This window comes from Vigna unguiculata, chromosome 1, assembly GCF_037176805.1.
Source record: "Vigna unguiculata cultivar grain cowpea cultivar isolate G323 ecotype 2 chromosome 1, ASM3717680v1, whole genome shotgun sequence".
In the NCBI taxonomy this organism is placed as follows: Eukaryota; Viridiplantae; Streptophyta; class Magnoliopsida; order Fabales; family Fabaceae; genus Vigna; species Vigna unguiculata.
In genome coordinates this window covers 31853019-31880770 of record NC_140792.1, presented here as the reverse complement: position 1 = coordinate 31880770, position 27752 = coordinate 31853019, and the positions used below count along the sequence as shown (strand labels likewise).

The 27752-nt window shown below is 30.7% G+C and overlaps 2 protein-coding genes across 4 annotated transcripts; both read left to right on the top strand.

Moving 5' to 3' along the window:
* The first annotated feature begins 9102 nt into the window (after nt 1–9102).
* On the top strand, nt 9103–10059 carry LOC114163410 (protein RADIALIS-like 2). Its single transcript, XM_028047730.2, has 2 exons — nt 9103–9461; nt 9764–10059. The coding sequence occupies exons 1-2, from the start codon at nt 9205–9207 to the stop codon at nt 9786–9788; spliced, it is 282 nt and encodes a 93-aa protein (XP_027903531.1). The 5' UTR covers nt 9103–9204; the 3' UTR covers nt 9789–10059.
* Nucleotides 10060–20125: 10066 nt separating this feature from the next.
* On the top strand, nt 20126–25600 carry LOC114181284 (DNA/RNA helicase protein). 3 transcript variants are annotated; one of them, XM_085673168.1, is made up of 5 exons: nt 20126–21521; nt 22001–22289; nt 23265–23617; nt 23753–24445; nt 25127–25600. In XM_085673168.1, the coding sequence occupies exons 1-4, from the start codon at nt 20130–20132 to the stop codon at nt 24080–24082; spliced, it is 2364 nt and encodes a 787-aa protein (XP_085529294.1). In that variant the 5' UTR covers nt 20126–20129; the 3' UTR covers nt 24083–24445; nt 25127–25600. The 3 variants fall into 3 exon arrangements, with proteins under 3 accessions (XP_085529294.1, XP_085529291.1, XP_027923498.1); XM_085673165.1 differs by having other exon boundaries at nt 23265–24445; nt 25127–25297; nt 25415–25598; XM_028067697.2 differs by having other exon boundaries at nt 23265–24445; nt 25127–25599.
* Nucleotides 25601–27752: the final 2152 nt, after the last annotated feature.

Sequence of the window (27752 nt, the reverse complement as noted above, 5' to 3'; positions counted from 1 at the left end):
TATAATATAGTATATATACATATAAATAAAATATACTTTTATATATATATATATATATATATATATATATATATATTTACACATATACATGTAATATAATATAATATAATATAATATAATATACATATAATAATATAATATAATATATATAATATATACGTATAAAACAAATTAATCATTTAACTAGTGAGATCTTTTATAAACAAATTTATAACATTACAAATTTATAAAAATTTAAAAGAAATATATATATATATATATATATATATATAAGCATAAAATATCTACGCATATACATATAATATATATACATAATAATATAATATATATTATTATATTTATATTATTATATAATATAATATAATATATACTTAAAATAAATATATATCTATAAAAAAAAAAAATATATATATATATATATATATATATATATATATATATATAAACATAAGATATCCACACATATAATATATATACATAGTAATAATAATATAATATATAATATAATATAATATATATAAATAATTATATATATATAAACATAAGATATCCACACATATAATATATATATATACATAGTAATATAATATATATATATACATAGTAATATAATATATAATATAATATAATATAATATATATATATATATATAACATATTTCTCATTCTCTTTGTTTTTTGTTATATAACATATTGGCAATTGCTTCAGTTTTAGATCCAAGGTACAAGATGGACATGTTAGAATATTATTTTTATAAATTGTATGGTAATGATTTTGATCTGAAACTTAGTAGGATTCGTCAAATGTGCTATGATTTGGTTTTGGAATATCAATCAAAAAAGAATGAAACTTCTTCTTATAGAGCTACATCATTGGAGTTGGGAAAGGATGTTGATAATGATGCGAATGAATTTTTAGAGTTTATGGCAAAAAAGAAAAAATCTAGAACTACAGTTATGAAAACAGAGTTGGATTATTACTTGGAAGAAGATAATTTGCCGGTTACACAAGAATTTGATATCCTATCATGGTGGAAAACAAATGGGTTAAAGTTTCCAACCCTTCAAGCAATTGCAAGGGATGTTTTAGCTATTCCAATAACAACTGTAGCTTCTGAATCTGCTTTTAGTACTGGTGGTCAGATATTAACTTCTCACCGTAGTTGACTTCATCATATTACTATAGAGGCTTTGATGTGTACAAGAAGTTGGATATGGAACTCAAACCATCTAGGTAAGTTACTCAAATTTATTAATATTTTTTGTTAGTATTTTTTGTGAATTCTCATCTAATATTCTACATTTGGTGTTTGTAGGTGTTAAAAAATTAAAAGGAAAAGATGTTCTCATGAGTGAAAATGAATATGATGAAGAAGGTACATTATATTCTAGTAATTAAAATTTTCAATTTCAATTATTATATCATATCTAATTTTTCATTTTTTTTCTATGTGTAGGTGGATCGAATGCAAATGAAACCACTGATCATTTGTAAAATTAATAAATATTTTGGTTATTATAAAATTTTAGTAATGTGTAATTTTTTAGCTTTTATATAATTATTTGAATTTTATTTAGTTGTTATTTGATACTTTAATTTGAGATTTATACTATTATAATATTTTTCTTAATATTTGACATCATGAAAATCAAAAAGAGTATGTTATTTTAATATTGAATATTTTGATAGTATCATGATTCCGTTGGTGTGATTTTTAAATTTTTTTTATAAAAAATATTTAATTGATATATGGAACAATAAAAAAATGGGTATGGGTATGGGTATAAGAAAATACCCGTTACCCGGTGGGGATGGGAATGGGTCAAAAGTTGTATACCCGTTGGGTTTGGGGATGGGGATGGGGATGAATTTTTATTATGGGGATGGGGATGGGATCATGATACCCGTACCCGCCCCGCCCCGTTGTCATCCCTACTTTAGCTAAAAAAAATGGTCTCTAAATTTGTATCTAAATTGGTTATTAATGGGACAAGTCTAGAAAAAAAAAATTGTGGCTAAAACTTTGGTAGCTAGTGTTATTGACCAATTCAATATAATGACTAATTTAGAGACTAATTTAGAATCTATTTTAATTATCAATAATTTTTAATTTATAAATTGGTATATAAATCGGTCCCTATAATAACTAATTATTTTTATTCCTAAAATTAAACATTGTTTCAAAAATTTGTAGCTAAAAAAATGGTCTCTAAATTGGTTATTAATTGGACAAATTTAGAGATTTTTTTTTAGCTAAAACTTTGGTAGCTATTGACCAATTCAGTATAATGACTAATTTAGAGACTAATTTAGAATCTATTTTAATTATAAATTATTTTTAATTTATAAATTGGTATATAAATTGGTCACTATAATAACTAATTATTTTTTATTTCTAAAATTAAACATTGTTTCAAAATTGGTCACTATAATCACTAATTATTTTTTATTCCTAAAATAATAAACATTTTTTCTTGAATGTGAAACAAAACAAAAGTCATATTTCTATAAAAAGACATAGATTTATTATTTTTTTTCAAAGAAAAAATGTATGCTATTAACATAATGGCAACCGTGTGCAAAATTGAAAAATATCTTGATAAAAACTTGAGTAGTAAAATATGTAAAAATTGAAAACATACGATAGAAGTAAAAACATTATATGGTAAATTGGTAATGTTCACAAAACAATACTGAGTAATTAAATATGCCATTACAGCTTAGATCTTTTATACTTTGTTGGTTTGGATATAACATAAAATAATATAAACGAGATATTAGTTAAAGTAATTTTTAAATGGAATTTATATATTTTGTGGACAGATGGAAACAAAAGGAAAAATAAAAGAATATTTATTTTAACTTCATCCATATAACTAATTTGATTTTAGGTATAAATTTGACTCAAGAATAGGATAAAATATACATGAAAATAACTACATATTTAATATTTGGGTTAGATATATTTTGTCCTCCGTGAAAATTGAAATTAGTTCATTTTTAAAATTTTGGACAAATTTAGTCTCTTGTATTTATAAATAAGTGGATTTAGTCATTTTAACCATATTTTGTTATGTTTATTTAACATCGCATTTCTAAATGTTTGAAACGTCAAATAAACATAACAAATTTTGGTTAAATGAATTGAATCCACACATTTCTAGATGTGAGAGACTAAATTGGTCCAAAGTTTTGAAGATGGACTAATTTCAATTTTCACTAAAATTTAAAAGACCAAAAACATATTAAACCTTAATATTTAATATAAATAAGCTTTAGTTTAATAATTTTAATTGAATAACTATTTAAAAACAAATAATTTTAAATAAAATTATTCTCATATATACATGCTACCATTTTTTTTAGCCAAAGGTTAAGTCGATCGACACAGGTTAAAGGTTGAGTTGAGCCAATTCGGCACAGGTTAAAGGTCGAGCTGATTCTACCGAGACAAAGGATGAGCTGAGTTAGTTATGGATGGAATTCGAGATGAATCAGTCAAACCAAAGGTTGAGACTAGTCAAAGGTTAAGATAGCAAGATCTGAGTCGAAGTTGAGACGATTGGTACGTGTCAAAGGTCAAGACAAATTTGTCGACGAAAGTCAAGGTGAGTTGGTACGGCTTAGAGTTGAGACAAGTTGATCGAGTCGAAGGTTGGGCCCAGTCAGCAAAGGTTGAAGGTCCAACCGATTTGACACATGTTGAAGGTCGAGCTGATTCAGCTTAGGCTAAGGGTCAAGTTGATTCAGCGTGGGCCAAATGAGCGGATTAGTCTTGGGATGAATTAAGAGTTGGGTCAACCATGATTGTAGATCGAGATAACTTGGTCGAGCCAAAGCTCGAGACTGGTTGACACAAATGAAAGGTCAAGACAGATCAACATGAGTCAAATGTCGAGACTAGTTAGCTGGGTTGAAGGTTAAGGCGAGTCAGTCTAAAATCAAAGGTCAAGATGAGTCAATCAGGTTAAAGGTAGGGATGTTTTAACCCGCCAAAATCGGGTCAGGTCGGAACAACTCGACATGAGACAACGGGTTGAGAATCTGAACTCGTCCCGCCAATATCGGGATGGTAAGTTAGTGGCTAGCCCGCCCATTTCCCCCTTATTTTCCTTTATCCCTGCATTTTGTGATCGAGGCTTGGAGAAACGGTGCGTTTTGTGAATATGGAACAAAGAAAGGATGGGATACAAAAAGGATACAATGCAATCATTGGAAGAAAGAAAGGATACAGTGCAAAAATGCAACCAAAATTCATATTCACAGTCATTCCTAGTACAATCAGAAACTCTTATTCACAATTAACAAAATCAAAAACCTCAATTCACAAATCATATGCAAAATGAGAAATCCCAATTGCAATTTCCATAATTAGAAACTCAAAATCAAAAATCCAAATTGAAACTCCCAAATCAGAAACCTTAATTCCCAATTTTCAATTCACAAAAAAATAGAAACCCTAACTTTCTCCCAACATTTCAATAACCATTAGTCCCCATTGTTGTCTTCTCCTTCACCTCAAAAACCCACAACCAGACTCGTTTAAAGAGGAGGAAGAAGGTTAAACAATAATGGAGAAGAGGGCCATTGGAGCTCTTAGCCAACAACACATCCTGGAAAATATAAAGCAATGTCAACGACGATGTCCAACTTCGACGCTAAAGACTATGCAAGGGAGGTGCAACCCTTGGTGGAGGTGGTGTTGTTGTGGCCTCACGAATAGAAGAAGATGGAGATGGGTGCAGTAGATTTCGTCTCCGATGCTAATAGCGAGACAAGGAAGTTGCAGTCGTGAGTAGAGGTGTTGTTGTTGTCACATGGAGAAGAAGACGAAGGTGGCTAGGATGGGTTTCATTTTCTCTCTTGCGTTAAGGTTGACTGAAATCTTTTCAATGAAAAATGAATGAAGAAAGGGTAAATAGAAAACGTAAGACGGGTTACGAGTTCTGGCGGGTTGACTCGCCTTGTGACCCGACGAGCTAGCGGGTCGGGTTCTTTCAAGTTGGCAGGTTCAAACATATAACTCGTCCCGTCTTTTTTCTGGCAGGTCGACCCGTCGGGCCCAACCCGCTTTGATATCCCTAGTTGAAGGTCGAGATAGTCAACATAAGTCGAAAGGTCAAGTAGATTCGACATGGACTGAAGGTTAACCCAACATAGGTTGAAGGTTAAGCTGATTCGTCTCATCATGAATGAAGAGATGAGTCGTCCACATCAACATCGTTGTTACACCTCTCGTAAAAAAATTAACATCGCTCAAAGTGGAGGATGTATTTCATACATTTCTAAAGTAAAGAAAATATTTTATATGAACCTTAAGAAGAGGGACGAATACCAATTTTACAACTAAAAACATACTTATCCCTTCACCTTCCTCCATTCCCCCTCCACCTCCTACCACCTTCCTCCAGCTCCCACTACCTTCCTCCACTATCTATAAGTAGTCATCTCATCTCGCTTTATCCTCCCAAATACCACCAAAAATCTCTTGAAACACCTCATGCACATCCTCCACAAACCTAAATTTCAAGTAGGTAATAGTCAATGAAATGTCAACAAACACATCCGACTCTAAACAAGTTTGAGCAACAACCCATGAATTATAGAAACCATAAGAGAAAGAGAAAAGAGAAAAGGGTGGTGGAGAAAAGAGGAACGCAGGGAAAAAGGGTGGTGAAAGGTGGATGGTGGTAAAACTATTAAATGAAAAGAAAAACTTAAATATAAAAACTAAATTACTAATTAAGCATTTAAAAATGTTGTTAAGTATTTAAAGACAAGATGTTTTAATTTAGTCCCAATACAAAAATTATTTGCAATTCATTTCTCTAAAATTGAAAACTATTGATCTTAATTAATTTCTATAAAAAGAAAAAACAAACTTTTATTTTGATCTCTTAAAATACTTCTTTGAAATACCTTCAAAATCTAAATTATCTTGTTTTCTAAAGTTCCTTTTAAGAGAAATAAGCAACATTTATTTTAGTAATGTAGAAATTTTTTTTATTAGATTTACATGTTGACATAGTATCCATAGATATACTAAGGAATATTATTTAGATACAAGTGACACATGATAGTAAGATAAAAAAAAATCAATTTTTTAAGGATGAAAAGCAAAGATTCTCTTTTATAAATACTAAATTCAAAACTTTCCAATTTAATTGGAATTAAAAACACATTAAAGTCCAGCTTAAAATAAAACAAGATTTAACTAACATTTAAAGGTAATAAAACACTCAGACTGATATACAGTTTAAACCTTAAAAAATTAAATCTTAAGTAAGTTGTGTATGAAGATTATTGTGTAGCTAGAAAAGTTACATTTAGCTGTAGAAAGTATGAAACCATTTCCCAAAATTAGACCTATAAAAGAGTTGGACACACAAATGTCTTATCCTTTTCAAGGGGTAACTATCCTTATCATTACAGCATCGAAAAGATCTTCAAAAGAATTGTGAACTATATAAAGTTAAGTACAAATTTCTTAGATGAACCATTATTGCAAGTAATTCCTATATATTGAGCATCAATCTTGGGTTCTTCTGGCGAATATACTACACTCATGAGGCCAAAGCCTACTTGCAAGATGTTGCAAACAAAAACAATTCTATAGGGAGGGGCACTCTAAACCAATTTGATACCTGTAGCCATGCCATCACTACACCGACCTCTGAAAATTATGGTGTTCTTTTATATTCCAAATTCCAAAATCCAAACGCACATTTAACCTTTCACTTTAATTCTTCGTTCCAATGAATCAACGCACACATATGCATTACATTCTTATTTAAACAATCATAAACATAAATCAAGTATCCTCAGAATTGTGGTCTACAACGTTACTAATCACATTCATTGCACGTATCACAGTCAACAGTTTCTGGTGTAGAGTGATTGTGATTTTACACTCTTCTCCCCACCACGTTTCTGTAATCAGTAGTACTTCAAAATTAACAAAATTTTGCTCTCTGATTTTTTTTCCCCTTCTGTCATAAGTTATTCTCTGCGTACCAGCTCAAAGACTAATTTCATGTGATATCAGAAGAACTTTTTCACACTTTACAGAATAACATTGACTTCATATTTTGTTCAAGAAAGTGAAGTAGACAAAAAACCAAGTGGGTTTTGTAACCGACACTTGCAATATATGATGGTACATTTTTTTTTTTATCTTTACTGTTATCAAAAGGCTACATCTTTATGTTATCCCCCACTCAACAAATAAGTGGGCCATGAATCTGACGATTTTTTCCTCGTGTATCTTGGCGTCCAAATTAGAACAAGGTTCTTGTTTGGTCATCCTGAAATGCAGAGTTATAACCATTTATAGAAACTAGGTTCATGATGGCTTCTGTCACCATATTGTCTTGCACTTGCACAAGTCCAACATATATGAGTTAAAAAGATATGATTGTGGATGTTCTTTACTCAACAAGTGTAAAAGCCATACCAATGAAAAGGCCTGCAAGACTCAACCCACGTGCTAATCCAGAACGGGTAAAACTCCAAAGTGTTGTTCCTGTTGTTTTGATGAGCCTTGGCCTATAACCTACAAGCTAAAGGTTATTATCCCTACACTACAACTGGCCTTAAGGGTATGTGAGCAATTGCTGAAGCTATATTTTGCTTGATGGATGGCATTGGCCTAAAGTAACAGCAAAAGACAAACAAGTGTATCATGAAAGATATTTCGTATACATGTAACAGTAGTGCATTTGTTGGTATTTGATGCATTGATATAATAATCTACGAAACTATTTTTTGACATAAGAACAATGAAATTATAGTTTATTTCCGGGTCAAACGGCTTCCTCTTTTCTTTATCACTTGCTGGTTCCTCTTAATGTTAATAATTGAAATTATTTGACCTCTTGCACGTTACATGATTTTCAGGATGTTGCATATAATGATATGCTCATCTGTTTCCTACATGGCCATGACAATGCCTCCTACGAAATCAAGAGACATAAATGCTTAAGCTGCAAATTGTGCAATCGTTGTTTACAAAAACAGTTTTTAATTTCATAACCGGCATTCAAATTTTGGCTATGTAACTGAAATGAAGCAAAATCTTGGTCATAAACCATGATTCAAGTAAAGAAAAAGAGGGACCCCAACAGCTAAAAAGAGTGAGTCACAACCTTTCCTCGGAGTTAAAAAAAAAGAAGGAAAAACAGCAATAATTGTAGAACACAAGTGGCCAAGCAGGAGTGTTGGAATGTTGTTGAGGACAAAGTACAGATACAAGATCACCACCAAGAAACATGAAAACACAAGAGCTTTTCATATGTAATCGAACTGTTGTGAACAAGATATTGTGGTTGTTTTGTTTGTGGCATGCGTGGAAGGTTTTACACCGATTAATTATCATGCACACAGACTTACATAGTCCTCACATACTCACATGCAAGCCGTTGGATAAGACTTGGCCCTACTTTAACTTTTTTTCAAGCGGTCCAAATTATGCACATATCTCACATAGTTTGTTTCCCTTTTGTACCCGCTTTGGATTCAGTGGATTTGAGCCTGGACCCACTCAAGACCCTGCAAGTAAGAGAATAAAATAAAGATAGCCATTAGCTGACCTATCAGATAGAGTGTTCTTCTGCATACGTTCTTATGTTTTCAACCACAACCAAAATTTGTTGTCTAAAACAAGCACCTTCATTGTGTATCTCTCTCTCTGCTAAACTCTTCATATCTGCCACAAATCAGTTTTCTTAGGCTGTCAAATGAACATGCTTAATTACAATATTTTGGACTAATTTGTAATAAAGTTTCAGGAATATATAAATTTTTATAATATGTATTTCTTCTCTAAAGGATGTGAAGAGTAAGAAGAAAACAGAAAAAAAAAATGATGTTATAAAAGCTCTTGGCTAGTCTTATCAATACATCCACTGGTTTTTACTGTGTGAAGATACTGATTCTCCAACATCGCTGCTGCCCAATTTCTTGGGCCTGCTCAATTCCATGGTTCCTAAGAAGACAAATCATAATAATTCCATTTCATTTCGGCAAGATTTTGATGCCAACTGGCACTACCCCACTTAATACCTTCCGTTTGTGCTTATATAAGGAACACACATTGCTACCTCTCAACATATCAGCTCTTCCTTGAGTCTGATCATTACACACTCTTCATCTTTGTTACCAACTCATCCTCTTACATCTTCATTTCTTTTCCTACCCGAAAGAAAAATGGCATCGAGTTCAATGTCAGCCTCTGGCTCGTGGAGTGTGAAGGACAACAAGGCCTTCGAGAAGGCTCTAGCTGTTTACGACAAGGACACCCCTGACCGTTGGTACAATGTTGCCCATGCTGTTGGTGGCAAAACTCCAGAGGAAGTGAAGAGACACTACGAACTCCTTGTCCAGGATGTTAAACATATTGAGTCTGGACGAGTGCCATTCCCGAATTACAAGAAAACTTCAGCCTCTGACCAGGAGGAGAAAAGGTACCATTCCCTTTCATTATAAATACTTTATTTACTGTGAGATTAGTACATGATCTAATAAATCAAGAAAAAACTTGTTTTACTTATCAGTTACACAATCAAATTATCACGAGGGAGACGAGTATATCTGACACAAGAAAAACTCGTGAGAGAAAGAAAAGAAACAACTCATCTAAGAGGGCAAAGAATAATCTTTCGATCAAGAAAGAAGAAGTTTATATGCAATAGTTATAAAATGATACCCACCAGCCAACAACTTTTTAGATCTTCCTGGCTCTAATATTTTATTTTCCTTTTGTCAGGCTGAGGAATTTGAACCTCCAGTGACCCCAAACTACCATCGACAACCACAACAACAACAACAAATTGATTTTCTAATTTTCATCAACCAACATCTTCAGTTTCCAGCATCCCTGGTAGTACTACGTGGTGCTATGTCACACATAATTGCTAGTGCAATGGCATTTTTAGGCTATTTTGGTCATAAGAATCATATGTCCCGTGATTCCATCTTGTATTTTCTTGTCGTTGAAGCTGCCTCTAAAAGAGTCAGCGACTGTTTCAGTTCCTAGTCCTAAATAAATTTATAATTTCATTATGTGTTTAATTACCATAACGTACGTCGGTTACCTTGTTCTTCAATAACAGAGAAAATAGTTTCCCATGAACGATGAAGAAACAATAAATGCCGAATAAATAATTATCAAGAAAATAGGCACATTAAACTTTTTACTAGCAGGATCTTTGCAATCTTGATTCTTCCATAATAGGAACATTATAGCTGGAATTACTCATACATGAACTCTATGAAACCATTGCACTTAACACTCAAATGAAAAGAAGCGGGAAAAGTTGTTTTGAAGGTTTAATACAGACCTAGTTAAGGTTTAAACTCTCTGAACAAAAACATGATTAGTAAGGACAGTGTGTCGTTGTTTTAAGTTTATTTCTTTGTAAGAAGTGAAGTAACTTAAGACAATGGTTTTATAGTAAGTACTGTAGGAAGTTTCTTCATCCTGTAGAACACAATCATTGCTTGAAGAAGCTTTCTAACAGTGGACAAAAGATGGGATATTGAAAAGAAAAAAATATTTCCTCAAAGTCAATTAATAAATAAATAATATAAATTACAAGTACATTAAACTTAAAAAACCCGTGTTTCATTAACGTAAATTATTGTCTATTTTAAAAAACACAACCTTCGCTTCTCTTTTTCCTCTCTATTGTTGCATGTCTCATTCAGGGGGGAAAATAATTTTATATTTGGAACCCATAACTTCATTTCCTTCTTATTTTGTCTCGCGACTAAGCAGTTGAATTTGGTATTTTCTACCTATCTAATAATCATTTTAACAATGCCAAAAATATGAAGAAGAAAAGAAGAAGAAAAAGGTTTCATTGTATGATCAGAAGAATCACATTTCATGCTAATATTTTTCTTTATTATTGGAATAGCTGTATAGTCGTGTACCCTCTATTATGTATTTCACTACTCATAGATGTTGTAAAATCGTTCACGTGAATATACAGTTATGTTGATGAAAGATTTCAGTTGTTTGTAGTAATAAAATACATTTTTTTGTTCCGTAGATTAAGGCTTACGCATAAGCAGAGACCAAATCACGAAAGTTGTAATTATAGTAACTATGATCCTGTTGGAGAGTTTAAAGCGAAGTAAGGAAATTGAAGTCCATTATAGACATAGCCATAGGTTAGTTCAACAACCTTTGCCTTAGAACTCTATAATACTAATGGTCTCCTTAATTGGGAACACTTATTTTCTTTTTAAAAGTTATCGCAATTGCAAAAAACTATGTTTGTTTTGTTTTTTTGTCAATAGTTGTAGGGAGATGGGGAACGAGCAAGGGTACCCAATGGAAAATAGAATGCCTCTTCGTTCTTGTGGGGTAATGTGATGTAAATGATTTTACCATTTTTCCTCAATATCGAGAGAACGCTAAAATGCTTTAAGCAAGAAAAATATAGGTAACCTAACATATAGGTTGGTTAATTGGAGGGCAAAGGTGTGAGGTTCAAAATTAAAGAACCAAATTTACTAGTAATTGTTAGAAGTATCTTTTAAGTTTAACTTAATCTCACAAAAATCAGCTTATAAGGTAAGAATTGCACTCACTTATATATTATGAATTGATCTTATTTCTAATCGATGTGGAACTTTCGAGAATAATTAAAAAATATTAAGGGAAAGAAAACTCATCCTTGTAGAAAATCGTGATAGAAGTGAAGAATGTGGAGTGTAAGATGGGATTATAGATGGATTTATGTTTGGTAGTAGATTGTGTTAAATGATACAGAAGTGCATAACGAAGAAGCTCATCATTCTGCATAGATTTGAACATTGCCTATCAAGATTTGTTGTAATTGTAAGAGTATGCTTGAATTGTGTAAAATTGAACTTAGTATAAGAGTTATTTTAACATTTAATTGAATTATATAAATGTTTAAATAAACTTAACTGTATTATGATTACAGTGATTCGAATTAAATTGATTAATTTAATACATTGGTTTAGATACCTGAAAAATCCCTTTTTTTTAAATATATTTTCAAATACCATGAGTCATATTTTTTTTTTTTGAAGTTTAAATTAGTCATTTATGAACAAATTAATTTTAAAAGACTAAAGTTTAACAATTAAATTCAGTTTTCTTTCAATGCTTTAGTTTTTTTTTTTTCTTACAGTCAGCGGAAGTTTGGTGTGTTGACAAGTTGAACACTAAAGTAGAGATATTAAAATGGGTTCACCACAGGTTCGAGTCGGGTTGAATCGAGAAAATATTAACTTTTTCAAGAGTGGGTTGAACTTAACCCGACTTATTTAATTTACCAACATTTTTTCACAATTTTTTTTTTATTTTCTTTAAATTTTTATTTTATCTTTTTAATAATTATTTACTACTATTGTATATGTTCACAATTTCATATTTTTAAATGCTAGAATGTTGCTTAATTATATTTTAATAGTTTGAATGTTTAATTAATTTGATCGTCAAGTTATATATGTTGATACTTTAATCTTTAACTATAATATTCATAGTAAATTACTCAAGTAACTGTCTTATAAACAATTTTTTCTAAATTAATATGAAAAAAATGTATAATTTTTTTATTTATATTTTGTTGAATAGCATGACAGAAAATTTGTAATATTAGTCATGCTTTCTTAGACTATATGGATACTTTCTTGAAAATAATTCTTCATATATTGATGGTGAGCGTGATCAAAACATTGGCTATTGATTTTATTATGATTGTCATCTTATGGGTTACTTAAAAATTTATTTAAATATTTGAATACTAAAAAATAAATAAATAAATATTTTTTTTAGGTGAATTGGTGAGCCAACCCACTTAACCCACAAACTCGTTGTGGGTTGAGCCGGGTTACAAAATTTCTGGTTCATCATAAAGTGAGCCGGATTGGGTTCACTCATTTTCAATCCATCTCGTGGTGAGTCAATCCGTGTGAGCCGGATTGACTCACTTTGACATCTCTACACCAACGTTAAGGGATTGCGCTAGAAAAAAAAAATAATACTATAATAGAAGTAAAAATAATTATTACTGATTTGTTACTGGTTTTTCTATTTACATAAAACTTATCAAAGTAATAATTGATCGATTGCACATTTTATTTTAGTTAATTTATTTTTAAGTGTCTCTATATATGTTTAAATATTCATAGATTTGTATTAAACCGAACCATTTATATGATACGTTGAATTAGGTTTCCAAGGTAATATGAATACACATCTTTCATTCACACATAATATATATATATATATATATATATATATATATATATATATATATATATATATCAAAAATTATATTATGATTCTCATTATTTGATTATCATGTTTTTCTCTTTAACGTGATTTAGTGTGGATTATTAATTCTTGCAAAAAAAAAATATAGTGGTACATTAACTGATGATTCACAATAAACTACGTTAGAAAATATAAGATGAGAGTTAAAAATAAAAATTATAATATCATTGTCATATATATATATATATATATATATATATATATATATATATATATATATATATATATATATATAAATAAGATGATAGTTATTAACCAAATATCCAAAGTGACATATTTTATCGAAGACATTGTAGATCGAATTGCTTGAATTAGTAGAGATTGAGTTTGTAAGGGTGAAATTTGGTCACAAAGTCTTTAGAAAATGTAAGAGAAAGGTAAGTTGCTAGCTTATAGTAGGAAAAATAAGACGTATATGTTGAGAGTTAGGGCTCACGTAGAAAAATAAGTATTTTAAAGTCATTCCCATGAAAGGGGTTACGAGGCTTGATATTTCAATATGCTTGTTCATGTGAGATTCTACAAGAGTTTGAGTAAAAACATATCAATTGGATCTTGTAGTGGAGTTTGGATTCATTCATCCAATTTTTCATGTGTTTTTGTTATGAAAGTATGAATCAGCCCCTTTCATGTTACCACAGTACAATCAATTCACATTCAGGCACCTAAAAATAATTAGTATTTAATACTTATGGGGGGTTAATATGATTTATTTCAAAACCTCTATAAAATAATCCACGTTTATTTCAAATCTTAATAAAAAAATATAATTAAATAATTTTTAATTATTTTTATAAACAAATAATTAAAAAATATATAATTTAATTTTTTTAATCATTCTTTCCCTCCTATGTTTTCATGTTTCCCTCATCTTCCTTCCTTTAATCCTAATTCCTCGATTGCATTCACTCTCTTCACACACCTCCAATCCTAATTTCATGCTCACTGCATATCTCACGGCACTGCACTTTACCTCACTTAGACCCAAAGTTCATACCTCAATTCATTGCAACGCCAGAACCTACTCCCTTGCTCGTGACCGTGCACCCTTAGAGATTGGGGAAGAAAAAAGAACCAGGTTTTATTTTCTTTTGTTCTTACGGACGCAATATATTCTACAAAGACTTTTACTCTTCAACCCACTCTTCTCTCTTCAAGCCAAAATGTTCCTAAATTTGTATATCAGAAGGGTGTGCGTTTCGAATCAAGATGGCTGTGTCGCAAAAGACACCCATTCAAGTTAGGGGTACGTGTCAAGAGTAATCAATATTATAATAATGAAAGTAAATAATTTGTCGTGTGCACTATGCTATTTTACTATATTTATAAGTTTTTACCTAGATGGACTTAGTCCATATAAATAATAACCTTGATTAATTTGCTATTAATATGTTTTAGTTGTTACTTTTAATAACAATTTACTATTATTATTATGTCTTCGTCTCCGAGGAGTAACAGTAGACTAAAATGATCTTTGGTGTACACACTAATCTTGTAATCACCATTTCTTTCATATTATCATTCTCCTTCACATTTATTACTCTATTAAATAGTAAGAAAAGAAAATATTATTAAAATTACTACATTACACATATCGAGTGTCACAAAAATTAATTTTTTTTCATTTTAAAACTTAGTACAAAAGGATTCGGATTCAAATTCTACAAAAGTCAATTTAATTTAATTTTTTCATTTATTTATGATTTCAACTATAATATTAATTATAATATTAATACTATTATTATAAATATTATTAGTTATAATAGTAGTAAAATTATAAGCAATGTCAGTATTATTACAATAATAATAAGTAATATTATTATTTGTAATATTTAAAATTATTAATATTATTATTATTATAAATATTAGTAGTAGTAATAGTAGTAAAATTATAAGCAATATTATTATTATCCATACCCGATCCGTTATTATCCCTAACTCTAACTATAATTATAATTATTATTATTATAATAATAATAATTATTATTACTATTATTATTAACTATTATTATTATCAAATATAATTATTATTATTATCATTATTATTATCAACTATAATAATTATTATCATTATTATTAACATAATTATTTCTATTATTATATTATTATTATTATTACTACTATTATTATTATTAACAAGAACTATAATTACAATAATAGTTATTATTATTATTATTATTGTTGTTGTTTTTATTATTATGGTCACATTTTACACTTACTTGCTATGTATAGTGACAGATCTTGATCAAAATTTATGGGGGAGCTAAAATAATATACTTAAATTTTGTATATTTAACATTATTATCACTAATTCAATAAAAATGAATACATAATTTAGTTAATAATAATGATAATAATACTTATAGTTATAACTATAAAAGAAACTACACATATTTAAAGGATTGTCCATCGGTTCTTCATGTTCTTGAACTTATCAAATAATTCAATCATAACTAAAATTTTTAGCTTTTTTTTTCCAATATAAATAACTATACTATCTACAAAATATTCATTTCCCGTTTTACTAATGTGTACATGTCAATTCAAAAATCATCATAAGCATTTCATTTCATTGTTATGCCATAAGCAACGATATTGTCTTGTTTTGATCTTCACTTTTCTTTTACCAATTTTAAAAAATGAATTTATTATTTTGTTTTTCATCAATATACCTATTTAAAAAATAAGATTAAGACTAAAAAATAATTTATTACAATCTAATATAAAAAATTGAGAGACATAACTACTACAAACAATTATGATAATCAAGTCCACTTAAAAATTGTCTATAAAAAAACATATAATACATTACTTACTCTTTTTTTATAAAAAATAATATACAAAATATCGTGAGATAAAAAATAGTGTTAAATATTAAATAAGTACTGCACTACCAAGTGAGACAAGAAAAAGTTACCTTTTTTTCTCTTTAAAAATGGAAGAAAAGATATAAAAAATGATAACAAAAATAATGAGTTTCTGTTTAACTTGGTTTTTTCTTCGGTAACATAAGAAAGAAAAAACTCAAAAGACAATTGGAAGAGAAAATGAATTATCTTATTAGTTTTTTTTCTTTATTATATTTTATTTTATGTTTTTCTATTTATTAACATTAAATATTATACTTTATAAAAGAAATAAAAAAGTACATAATTTAATTTTCATTAAATTTTTAATATATTACTACCTAATTTACAAGATACATATAATTTAAAAAATTAAAAAATATATATAATCTAAAAAAATTTAAACACATATAATTTTAAAAAGTTAAAAAGTTAAAAAAGAATTGAAAATGTTTGGGGGACATGGCCACCACCTGCTCCTTAACTTAACACTCATGTTTCAATTTTGTCCTTCTTATTTATTTTGTTTTTCATTTATCTTTATATTTGAACAATTATTTAAATTCATAAAAATAGTTACTAAATATAGTAAAATAATAAAAGAAAAAAAATTATTAAAAAAATTATTTAAATTTAAAATATATTAATTAAGAGGATAAAATTGAAAAACCAAAAAGGACGTCAAAGATGTTTATCTTTTTATATGTGTAATTGTATTATTATTATTATTACTAGCGTAAACACAAGCGATATCGCGTCCGTGTGTACACATTTTTTTAAATATGCGTAATATTATATTAGTAAGTGATGATATTGTAATGTTATTAAATTAATATATAAAATAAAATTATATTTATTAAAAACAAAGTGAAATATATCAGAAAAGATGAGAGAATAACAATTGATAAAATAAAGAAAAAAAGAAGTAGAAATAAAAGGTTTTATAAAAAGCTTGTAAAAGTAATAGTTAATTTTCAAAAATTTAATAATAATTATATTTTAAAGGGTAAAATTGATATTTTAAAATATGGACACAAAAGAGAGAATCATCTTTATATATTGTTATAAATTAATATTTTTATCACTACGCGATATAATTATAGTGGTATTATTAATATTACTATTATAGTTAGACACACAATTTACTTTTATTTACTACGGGATCATATCTCAATTACTTGTAAACTTTATTTGTTTGTTGTGTAATTATTTAAATTAAAAAAATAGTTACTAAAATTAGTAAAATGATAAATCTGACAAATAATTTTTTATTATGAAGACTTATTTAAATTTAACAAATAATAATTAAGCGGATAAAATTATAAAACAAACAAGGACACAAAAGATATGTATCTTTTTATATATGTAGTTGTTGTATTAATATTAATATTATTATTATTATTTTTACCACTACTAGAGATTATTATAATGGTATTATTACTATTATAGTTAGACATACTTCTTAATTTTATTTACTACTGGGTTATATTTCAATTACTTGTCATTTTTCTTTATTTTATTGTTGATGTATATTTTTATATATAATCATGGATTATTATTGTTAACATTATCCTTAATATTAGCATTGACATTAATATTTATAGCATAAATATTATTATATTATCATTAGTTTGTTATTATTGATATCATTATTATTTTTATTATTATTATTACGATTTATAGTGGTGTTAGAAGTTTTTTTTTAATTAAAAAAATGTTATTATACTAAATACTTTTGCTAAATAAATTTTTAATCTTTTAAAAATTTATAATTTATAATTTATAAAAATTATATTATTATGCTAAAAAGATTTGAAATAAAAAATACAAAACAAAAAAAATCGCTCGTACACAATTAACAACAAGATATTGTAATATCAATTTTATTGATTATATTTAAAACTAAAATTATTATCCTATCATTTAGATTTACTACTTTATTAATTTAATAATAACATTTATCAGAATATAACCTAAATTTGATAATATTTTGTTACATAATATTTTCACTACTTTATTATTTAAGGCTTAAATACCTTTTTCGTCCCCATTTTTGTAGTGTTTGTTGTGGATGAACCTCATTTTGACAGAATGTTTAGAATAATCCTCATTTGTACCAAATGTGTAAAATGGTCTTCATTTTCGTAATTTGTGTTTTATTTGACTCTTCTCTGTGACATCGTTTAAATCAGTAACGGAGCACTGTACAGTACACGTAACACACTCCAATGCAACCTAATACAAACAGTGCCACCTGTAGAGTGCTCTGTTACTAATTTAAATGGTGTCACAGAAAAGGACCAGATAACACGAATTACGAAAATGATGACTATTTTAAACATTCGGTAGAAATGAGAATCATTTAAAACATTATGTCAAAATGAGGATCATCCGCAACAAACACTACGAAAATGAGGACGAAAAAAAGTATTTAAACCATTATTTAAATATACAAAATATAAAAAAATTCAACAATTATCGTATGTCCTGACAAAAATGACTAAATTAGAACAAAATTTCAAAAATAAACCTAATAGAAACGACATAAAATTTGAGGACCCAATTAGAATTTTTAAACGAGAAAGACCCTTTGTGTTTTAAACATAAAAAGTAACATAATCTTTACAAAAAATTATTCAATTCTAAGATAATAGGTCATGTCAAATTTGTCCATACTAATTTAAAACAAGTAAAGAAAGATATATCACAATGTAAGATTTTATCTCAAGCAAGTCTTTGGTCGATCATATTAAACTTTTCAGCCGACCCATATAAAAATGAATGGGGTGTGACCCTATCGTAAAAAAGCTAAGCCCAATCTAATTGAGTTAAATTGTCCGATAATCCAATCATTAAACACCTATAAATGTTTATAATATATATATATATATATATATATATATATATATATATATATATATATATATAAAGAGTATGTATGATAAAAGTTTAAAATAAATTCATTAAATTTTATAAATTCCGTATAACTCAGTTAACTTTTTCAAGAGTTCATTTTATGTTAATACTTTAAAATATTGTATAAATAAATATTACACGAAATTTTGTTTTAAAATCAAATTTGACATGTAACATATTTTGTATACGTAATTGAAGAAACACGGGAATCATAAAATAGCTTATTATATCATGTAAGGGTAACTATGGTTAAATTACTCTTTTGGTTATTTATTTGTTAATTAATATTAGTTTGGTTCTCAATTTTTTTTTCTCAAGATAGTCTTTATTTTCTTAAAAATATTCAATTTGATCTTGCTGTTAATCTTTTAATCTTGACCAAATAGTGCTAAAGTCAACGTTACGTGTCAATTTCTGAATTTTTTGATTTTTTTTTGAATTTTTTGAATTTTTTACACATATTACTCCACATAATATGTCACGTGTCAAAATAATTCAATTTGATTCTTATATTTGTTTTTAGTTCCAATATACTTTCAATTCTTGTAAAAATGAAGCAATATTATCCATTTTTAAATTGACATTTTTATTAAAATTGACATAAGATGTATACAACAACTAAATTGAGTGTCAACTTAAAGAGGAACAATATTGCTTCATTTTTCACAAGAGTAAATTGAAACTATAAACAAATATAGGGATCAAATTGAATCATTTTGACACATGACATAACCGTGATACGTGTAAAAAAATTCAAAAAATAATAAAAAAAAATAAAAATTGACACGTGACGTTGACAATATGTTGTTAAAGTCAACATCATTTAATCAAACTAACAATAATGACTAAATTAAATATTTTTAAATAAATAAGAACTAAATTGAAATAAAAAAAAATTAAAAGACCAGATTAATATTACTTATGAATAGAAAGATAAAAAAATAATTTAACCTAAACAAATTAAATTAAATAATCACACAAATTTTAGAATTTCTTAGTGTTTAAATAAATCTTCAATTCAAAATGAAAAACCCCCCCAAAACCCCAACGGGTGAATGCAAAGTCCAAGAAGCCAAAAAGAAAACATCATGGATTCGGGAGACGACGAGACAGGTTCAGCCTCCTCATCGTCAGGCAAATTCCTGCTCGGCTTTATCGAGGCCAACATCGTCGGCGTGCAGCACCATCATGGCACCATCCGCGGCCGCGCCGTCGTCGTCCTCGACCGTGAGCCCGACAACATTCACGACGCCAACGCCATCAAAGTCAGCAACATCCACGGCGACCCCGTCGGCTACATTGAACGCGCCGTCGCAGCCGTCCTCACCCCTCTCATCGACGACGAACTTATCACCGTCGCAGCCATCGTACCCGACGCCCGCAAAACCTACCGAATCCTCTGCCAAATCCACATCTTCGCTCGCCTCCAAGACTTTGACGTCGTCAAATGTGCCGTTTCCCGTGGCCCCTGCAGATTCATCACCGAATCCGAGGCCGCCTTCACCCTCTCTGACTCCGCCGCCGTTAAGGCTACCAAGGCGCAGAAAAGGTTCATGACCGTCGACGCCATTTTCAACCTCGTGAACAGCAACCTTGCCGATAAGAACCGCGCCATCGATATCTTGGAGCCTCCCAAGAGCATCATCAGAGCCGAGCTTCTCCCTCACCAGAAGGAGGGTCTCGCGTGGCTCGTTCGTAGAGAAAACACCGATGACTTGCCACCCTTCTGGGAAGAAAACCATAGCAAGTTCGTAAATATTTTAACCGATTATCAGACCGATAAAAGGCCTGACCCTTTGAGAGGTGGTATCGTCGCCGATGAGATGGGGTTGGGAAAAACCTTAATTATGCTTTCTCTGATTGCTTTTGATAAAAGCCAAATGGGTGTCTCTAGGAATGGGAGAACTGACAGGAAGTGGGTTTCTGTAGGGAAGCGACGCAGGAATGAAGTTGAGGGCTCCCATGGAACCGGAGTGAGAACAAATGGAACGTTAGTGGTGTGTCCTCCTTCTGTTATGTCGGCATGGATAACGCAATTGGAGGATCACACTGTGCATGGTGGACTGAAGACTTACATGTATTACGGAGAAAAAAGGACAAAGGACATTGAAGAACTCAAGAAGTATGATTTGGTGTTGACTACTTACACGACTTTGTCGAATGAACCGGACGAGATGCCCGCGAAACAGATGGAGTGGCGGAGAATTATATTGGACGAAGCACACACAATCAAGAATTTCACTGCCAACCAAAGTAAGACGGTTTTCGGATTGCAAGGTCAGTACAGATGGGCAGTCACAGGAACACCAATTCAAAGTGGTTGCATTGATTTGTACTCTTTCATGGTCTTTTTGCGCTTTCAGCCGTTTTCGGAGCGAAGGTATTGGAATTTGTTGGTGCAACGCCCTCTTGCTCAGTGCTTAGAAACCGGGCTCACACGGTTGCAGGTAACATAATGTATGGTTAGTTGTTTTTTTCCTCCCAATATGATTGGGAGTTGCCATTGCTAGTGGGCATGAGCTATAGTGCTAACTTATGTAGCACGGATACTCATACGGACACGACACATACAATTAACATTCTCAAAAATATCTATAAACAAATTAGACAAATATAATAATCTCGACATATTGTTAGCTAACACAAAAACAAATCTAATCTATCTAAAAGAAAACAAAAAGAAAACAAAGACTAGTGATCGTATAATATTTGTTCCTTGTATTATTTCTATGATGGTGTTGGATACGTGACACACCATTTATGAGATATGTCCGAGTTTCATAACATTAGTTTAGTCTTTATTTACTTTATATGCAGCCGTGAAATGCCGAAATGCAGTTGAATTTTTTGTGCTTAATTTTAGTGATGATTAATAGTTCTGTCTTGTATTTTTGTGTAAGGTACCTTTTTCTGGTTTATGTTGTAGGTGTTGATGGAAGCAATTGCTTTGCGAAGAACAAAAGATATGGCATTGGTGTGTCTGCCACCTAAAACCGTTGAGATTTGTTATGTTGAACTTTCTGTGGAAGAACGCCAGTTGTATGATCGGGAGAAAGAGAAAACAAAGGCATTGTTGAGAAGAAGTTATATACGTGTGAACAGTCCACTTTCCGAGTACAGCGAGGTGCTAAATAGTATTCTAATACTTCGCCAAATCTGTGCTGACTCGAAATTGTGTAAATTTCAGTCACATAGCAGCATTACAGATAGTGAAGGTAAAATTTTGTCTTAACAGATATTTACTCAATAGTTCAACTTTCAACTTGATCCAATCGGTTTAGGTTTCTTATGCTTTGTTTTTCAATGTCGTACTATTTTCAGGCTGAATTTAGTTTAAAAAAGCATCATAAACTTATGAGATATTCTTCCCATTCAAATTCAAAGAAACTTTTTCCATCAATGACCATATGTGTATAAATTACTGTTCCTATAAATGGAATATGGCTTTATGAAGTTCTGATTCTCTGAAGCATTTTTTTCGAGCAATTATATGAATGGAATATTTCAACTTTATGTCGTGAAATTACCTCTCATAAAGATTTGCTATTGTCTTATTGGGGTGTGGAAAAGTACCTTCCCCGAGTTCAATTATGTAGCTGCTTAATTGAGATCCTTTTAGTATGTGCATAATGGAAAGGCAAGTTCTTGGGAGGAGGGGAGAGGGATGTGGGCACCGATGGATGATCAAACTTCCAATTAAAAGACTTTGTACCAATGCCAATTGAGCTACATGCATGTTGGCAACATATTTCATTTTAAGCAATGGCCAAGGTTAGATGTAGTCAGAAATGGAAGAGTGTGTTTATTTCAATCTTCACTATTTGATTTTTCACAAATAGATTGTGATTATATGTCAAAATATACATATGAATTGTTTGGAATTTAGTAAATCATATTTCGAAATAAATGTTTTGGTGCAATGTTTGGAATTTATAATATTTGGTATTATGCTCTGAAAGCTGTCCCATGGGCAAGGGGATAATACTAAATTGCTAATTGGGAATGTAGTAATTTATTTGATACATGGTAGACTAACTTGGCAATTTTTGTTCCTTTTTTTGCTAATATGTTTTCACTATCACTATACATAGGGATCTTTGTTTAGACTGTGAAACTTGCTTTTATGTGTATTTCTCGAGGTGAGTTATGTTACAAAGAATGTCTGACATGAGGTTTTATTTTACCAACAGGCGAAGCAATTGTTTCTTATAATCCTGAATTGCTGCAAACATTACTTGGCCAGCTGGAAGAAGGTGAAGATTTTGAATGTCCAATCTGTTTATCTCCTCCAACAGACATTGTCATCACACGCTGTGCTCACATTTTCTGCCGTCAGTGTATCCTGAGATCTCTAGAAAAGAAGAACTCTGGTGATTGTCCTCTTTGCCGGCGAAAACTCTCATCAGAATCTGATATATTCTCACCTCCTCCCAAGCCAGAGACAGACAGTGCTGAACTGAGTTCAGCATCAGACAAACCACTATCGTCCAAGGTTTCGACTCTCATAAGATTTCTTAATGAATCAAGGGACAAAAATCCAACGGTAAAGTCAGTTGTATTTTCACAATTTCGAAAGTTGTTGCTTTTACTTGAAGAGCCTCTGAATGCGGCGGGTTTCAAGACTATGCGTCTTGACGGGACAATGAATGCTAAACACAGAACCAATGTTATTGAACAGTTTCAAGCTCGAAGAAGTGATGGTTATCCAACTGTTCTGCTTGCAAGCTTAAGAGCTTCAAGTGCAGGTATAAATCTGACAGCTGCATCTAGACTCTACTTTATGGAACCATGGTGGAACCATGCAGTTGAGGAACAAGCAATGGACCGTGTCCACCGCATTGGACAGGACCAGCCGGTGAAGATCGTTCGATTCATTGCTCAAAACAGCATTGAGGAGAAAATGTTGGTGTTGCAGGAAAGGAGGAAACAACTGTCCACGGAAGAACCATCTGAGAGGGTAAGAAAGGGCATCGGCATTCTAGATATGAAATTCCTTCTAGATTCCTAGATATGGTTATGGATCACTGAATGTGAATTTTTTGTCTGTTTGATTACCTCAAACTTTTGCTTTGCCCCACAATTTTGTTTGACCTGAACAACAAAAGAGGGTGTCTACTTTTTTGCGTACAGAATTAAGTGAAGTGTAAAGCCGTTGGATCAAACCAATCTTAACTTTTTTGAATGATTTAAAACAGCTAAAGTTTCTGTAGGATTTTCTTTTTTTGTTTAGAAGAAATTTTTGTTCATTGGAGTCCACGAGGAAGGAAGCAAGAGACGGTACAAAGGGTATTGAAAACTCTGCAAGGTTTGACTCCATGAAGTTGCATGCTCAACAATTTCACCGATGATGCAAACCTGAGAGAAAATAATGGTAAGTTGGCATGCTCGTTAGTTTATCATATCTAATACCTATTAGAATTAAGAAATAGAAAAACCAGAAAATGAAGTAAGTAAATTAATTGACAATTTATGCCAAAAATATATCAATTCTACCCACTGCCCCTGACATTTTCGCCAGTTGTAACCATTTACTTGACAATAGCTAATAGTATTCGAAATTGTAATTTAAAAAATTGCTCGAATGCATATCTAAATTAAATTGAAAGTCTAATTATTCAAATAATTCAGGTGCGAAATAACATAAATGTCTACAGAATTGTTAACAATTACTTATATTACATGAAATAGTAAAGATGTATTGGATATATAGTTATTATTAGGGAAAAAGCTACAAATATAGGATAAAACATAATTTTAAATATCTTTTTCGTTTTCATTTTCGTATTTGTTGCGGATGGTCTTCATTATGACAGAATGTTTAAAATGGTCATCATTTTTACCGAATGTTTAAAATGGTTCTTATTTTCGTAATTCGTATTTTATTTGGTCATTTTCTGTGACGACGTGTGGTAATTAGATATTTGGGGATAAATAATTGAGCTAGGGTTTTGGTAAGGAATGTTTGGGCAATTGGTGAGTTTTGACAATCTTGTTCCTCTATTCCCAATTGGTGTTGTTGCAATCTTCTTCTTCCTGCAATCTCATTATATAGGTCTGTCACGGTCCCAATCTTCTTCCTTCACCTTTGGTTGTAATCGTTGGAGACAATCGTGTTGTATCACTTCGTGCACGGTTGGTGGTTCAACGAGAAATGGATTAACCCTAATTTGTAGCTGTGGAGAGACGACAACTTTGAGGATGGCAAGAACTCCAAAGAATATTGGTAGAAAATTTTGGGTACAATCTGTTTTTATTTGTATTAACAATAAATTGATTTTAATTTTTGGTTTATTGATTTAGAGAGTGGTGGTTCCAATAATGTGGACTGCAACTTTTTCAGATGATAGTGTTGATGAAAAGGATGTCATCATCATGACACAAAGGAGGCAAATTGATGATTTGGAGAAGTCATTGAAGGTTGCTGAGAAGAGGCAATAATTAGTAATAAGGTTCACTTGTGTTGTTATTGTATTATTCGTATGTTATTATGTTTAATCTTTTAAAGTCCAATCTGATTTGTACTATTGTTAAATGAAGAAATGAATTAGTTTGATTATGTTGATATTAGTTCCAACCTGTTCAAAATGACATTTTAATATGAGCATTGAAGTAAGTGATATTGATCTAAGCTTGGGAAAAATTAAATTGATTTAAGTATGGAAGAAGTTAAATTCATAACATTAATTCATCCTCATCAAAATGCACATGTTTGGCAAAAGTGAGATTGAACGAAGTTTAAGGAAAGTTAAAATACATATAATTGCCTACATGGCCTCCTCCAAAAATGCAGTACATTAATAATGAATTCTACATTAGAAATTTCAAAAAATAACTAAAACGTTTGTACAAAAATTCCAAAAAATAACTAAGACATTTGTAGCTGTTATCATGGCCTCCTCCTAATCTGTAATTTCATCCTAAATTGCTGAGATGGTTCGTCTGGTGCTGGTAGTGGTGCTGCTTGACTCTTCACTTCATTCCTTGGTGGTTGAGTTGTTTGAGTTTCAACAATTGGTGCATTCTCAACAATTTGGGCATTTAGTGCAGTCTCAACAGGTGTTACAGTCTGCTCATCCATAAGCTTATCTGGGCAATTGTTCCTGTTATGTCCAATCTGACAACATATGCTACATTTTTTTTCTATGACCTCCTTTGCTGATTTGTGTGTTATCCTTTCTCAACTCCCACTCTTCCAACCTTCTTTTTTCCTTGTACAGAAATGAAGTATTTGTAGAGATACCTTGGAGGTATAGCAATAAGGTATTTGTAAGCATCAATATTGAGCTCTTTAATTGTTAACATCACTCTTTCCCAAGCTGCTGGGTGTGTGCTCCTAGCAGTCTTCCACATGAGTATCTTTAAATTTTGGCTAGAAAATCTTCTTCTGAAATTTGCATACAGATGCCTCATGCAAAACCTGTGCTCAGCAGTGGGTAATAGGTCCTGAATGACAGACACTAATCCCTGTGCAATGATAAGATTATTAATATTTACAACAGTAAACAAAAATTAATAAATTGAACATATATTAAACATACATTTTGTTGGTCAGACATAAAGGTCATTGTCCCACACACGTCAATACCTCCAAGATCACCCATAAGCAATTCCAAGAACCATGTCCAAGTTTCTTTGTTTTCAACTTGCACAACAACATACAATAAGGGCAGTAACTGATCATTAGCATCTCTACCCACAACATTCAACAACTCACCTCTGTATTTTCCTTTTAAAAAACAACCATCCAAACCTATGATGGGTATACAGAAGACAAATGAATCTTTACATGCTTTTAAACAGAAGTAAAACCTCTGAAAAAATTGCTTCATCATTATCATTTTCCACTTTGATTTTTATAGTTGATCCAGGATTACATTTTAGTAATTCATGTGTATAATCGTAGATTCTTTTATATTGTTCTTTAAATGACCCATCTACTATATCTGCTGCCATTGTCCTTGCTTTACGAGTTATTGATATTGGCACATGTGTATTCCATTTTCTTAAAGCCCTTTGTCTTACGTCATTTATCTTTAGCTTTGAATTCTCTATTAGAGTTCGGTCCAAGGTTTCACTAAGCCACTTTGCTTTAATGATATTAATCTTGAACTCCCTGGTACAACAATGAACATCAAGTAGTTTCCTTAATTGCCAAATCTTACGGCTACGAACATAGGAACAATATGCGGACAATTGACATTTATTTTGTGCACCCAAACAACCAACCCTAACTATCTTACTATCATTTTTCAAGAATTTCATATTTCTCCCTGCATGAATAGCATAAGTCCTAATGGCATCCTTGAAGTGGTTGTTTTCTAGAAAAACAGTTCCTACTTCCCATTTGTAATTTGCCATACTTTTTGGCATTACAAATGTCTGGAATGGACCACATCCTGTCCTTTCATCATTGTTTTCTTCATCCCCAGCTGTTTCACTCTCGCTATCTGGCCCACTGAGTAATTCTTCTGAATGTCATTCATCATCAGATAACTCAATTAAATGACGTGCTCTATTTTCAAATTTACCTATGCTAGAATCATCACATCCAGACATAGTTTCCACTTCAATATCACCTTCCACTTCAACATCACTAGCTACATTCAAATCCACGTCCACAAGCCCTGGACCCTCAACACTGTCCCTAGTTCAGACCACTAGCATCCCCAACCTCTACT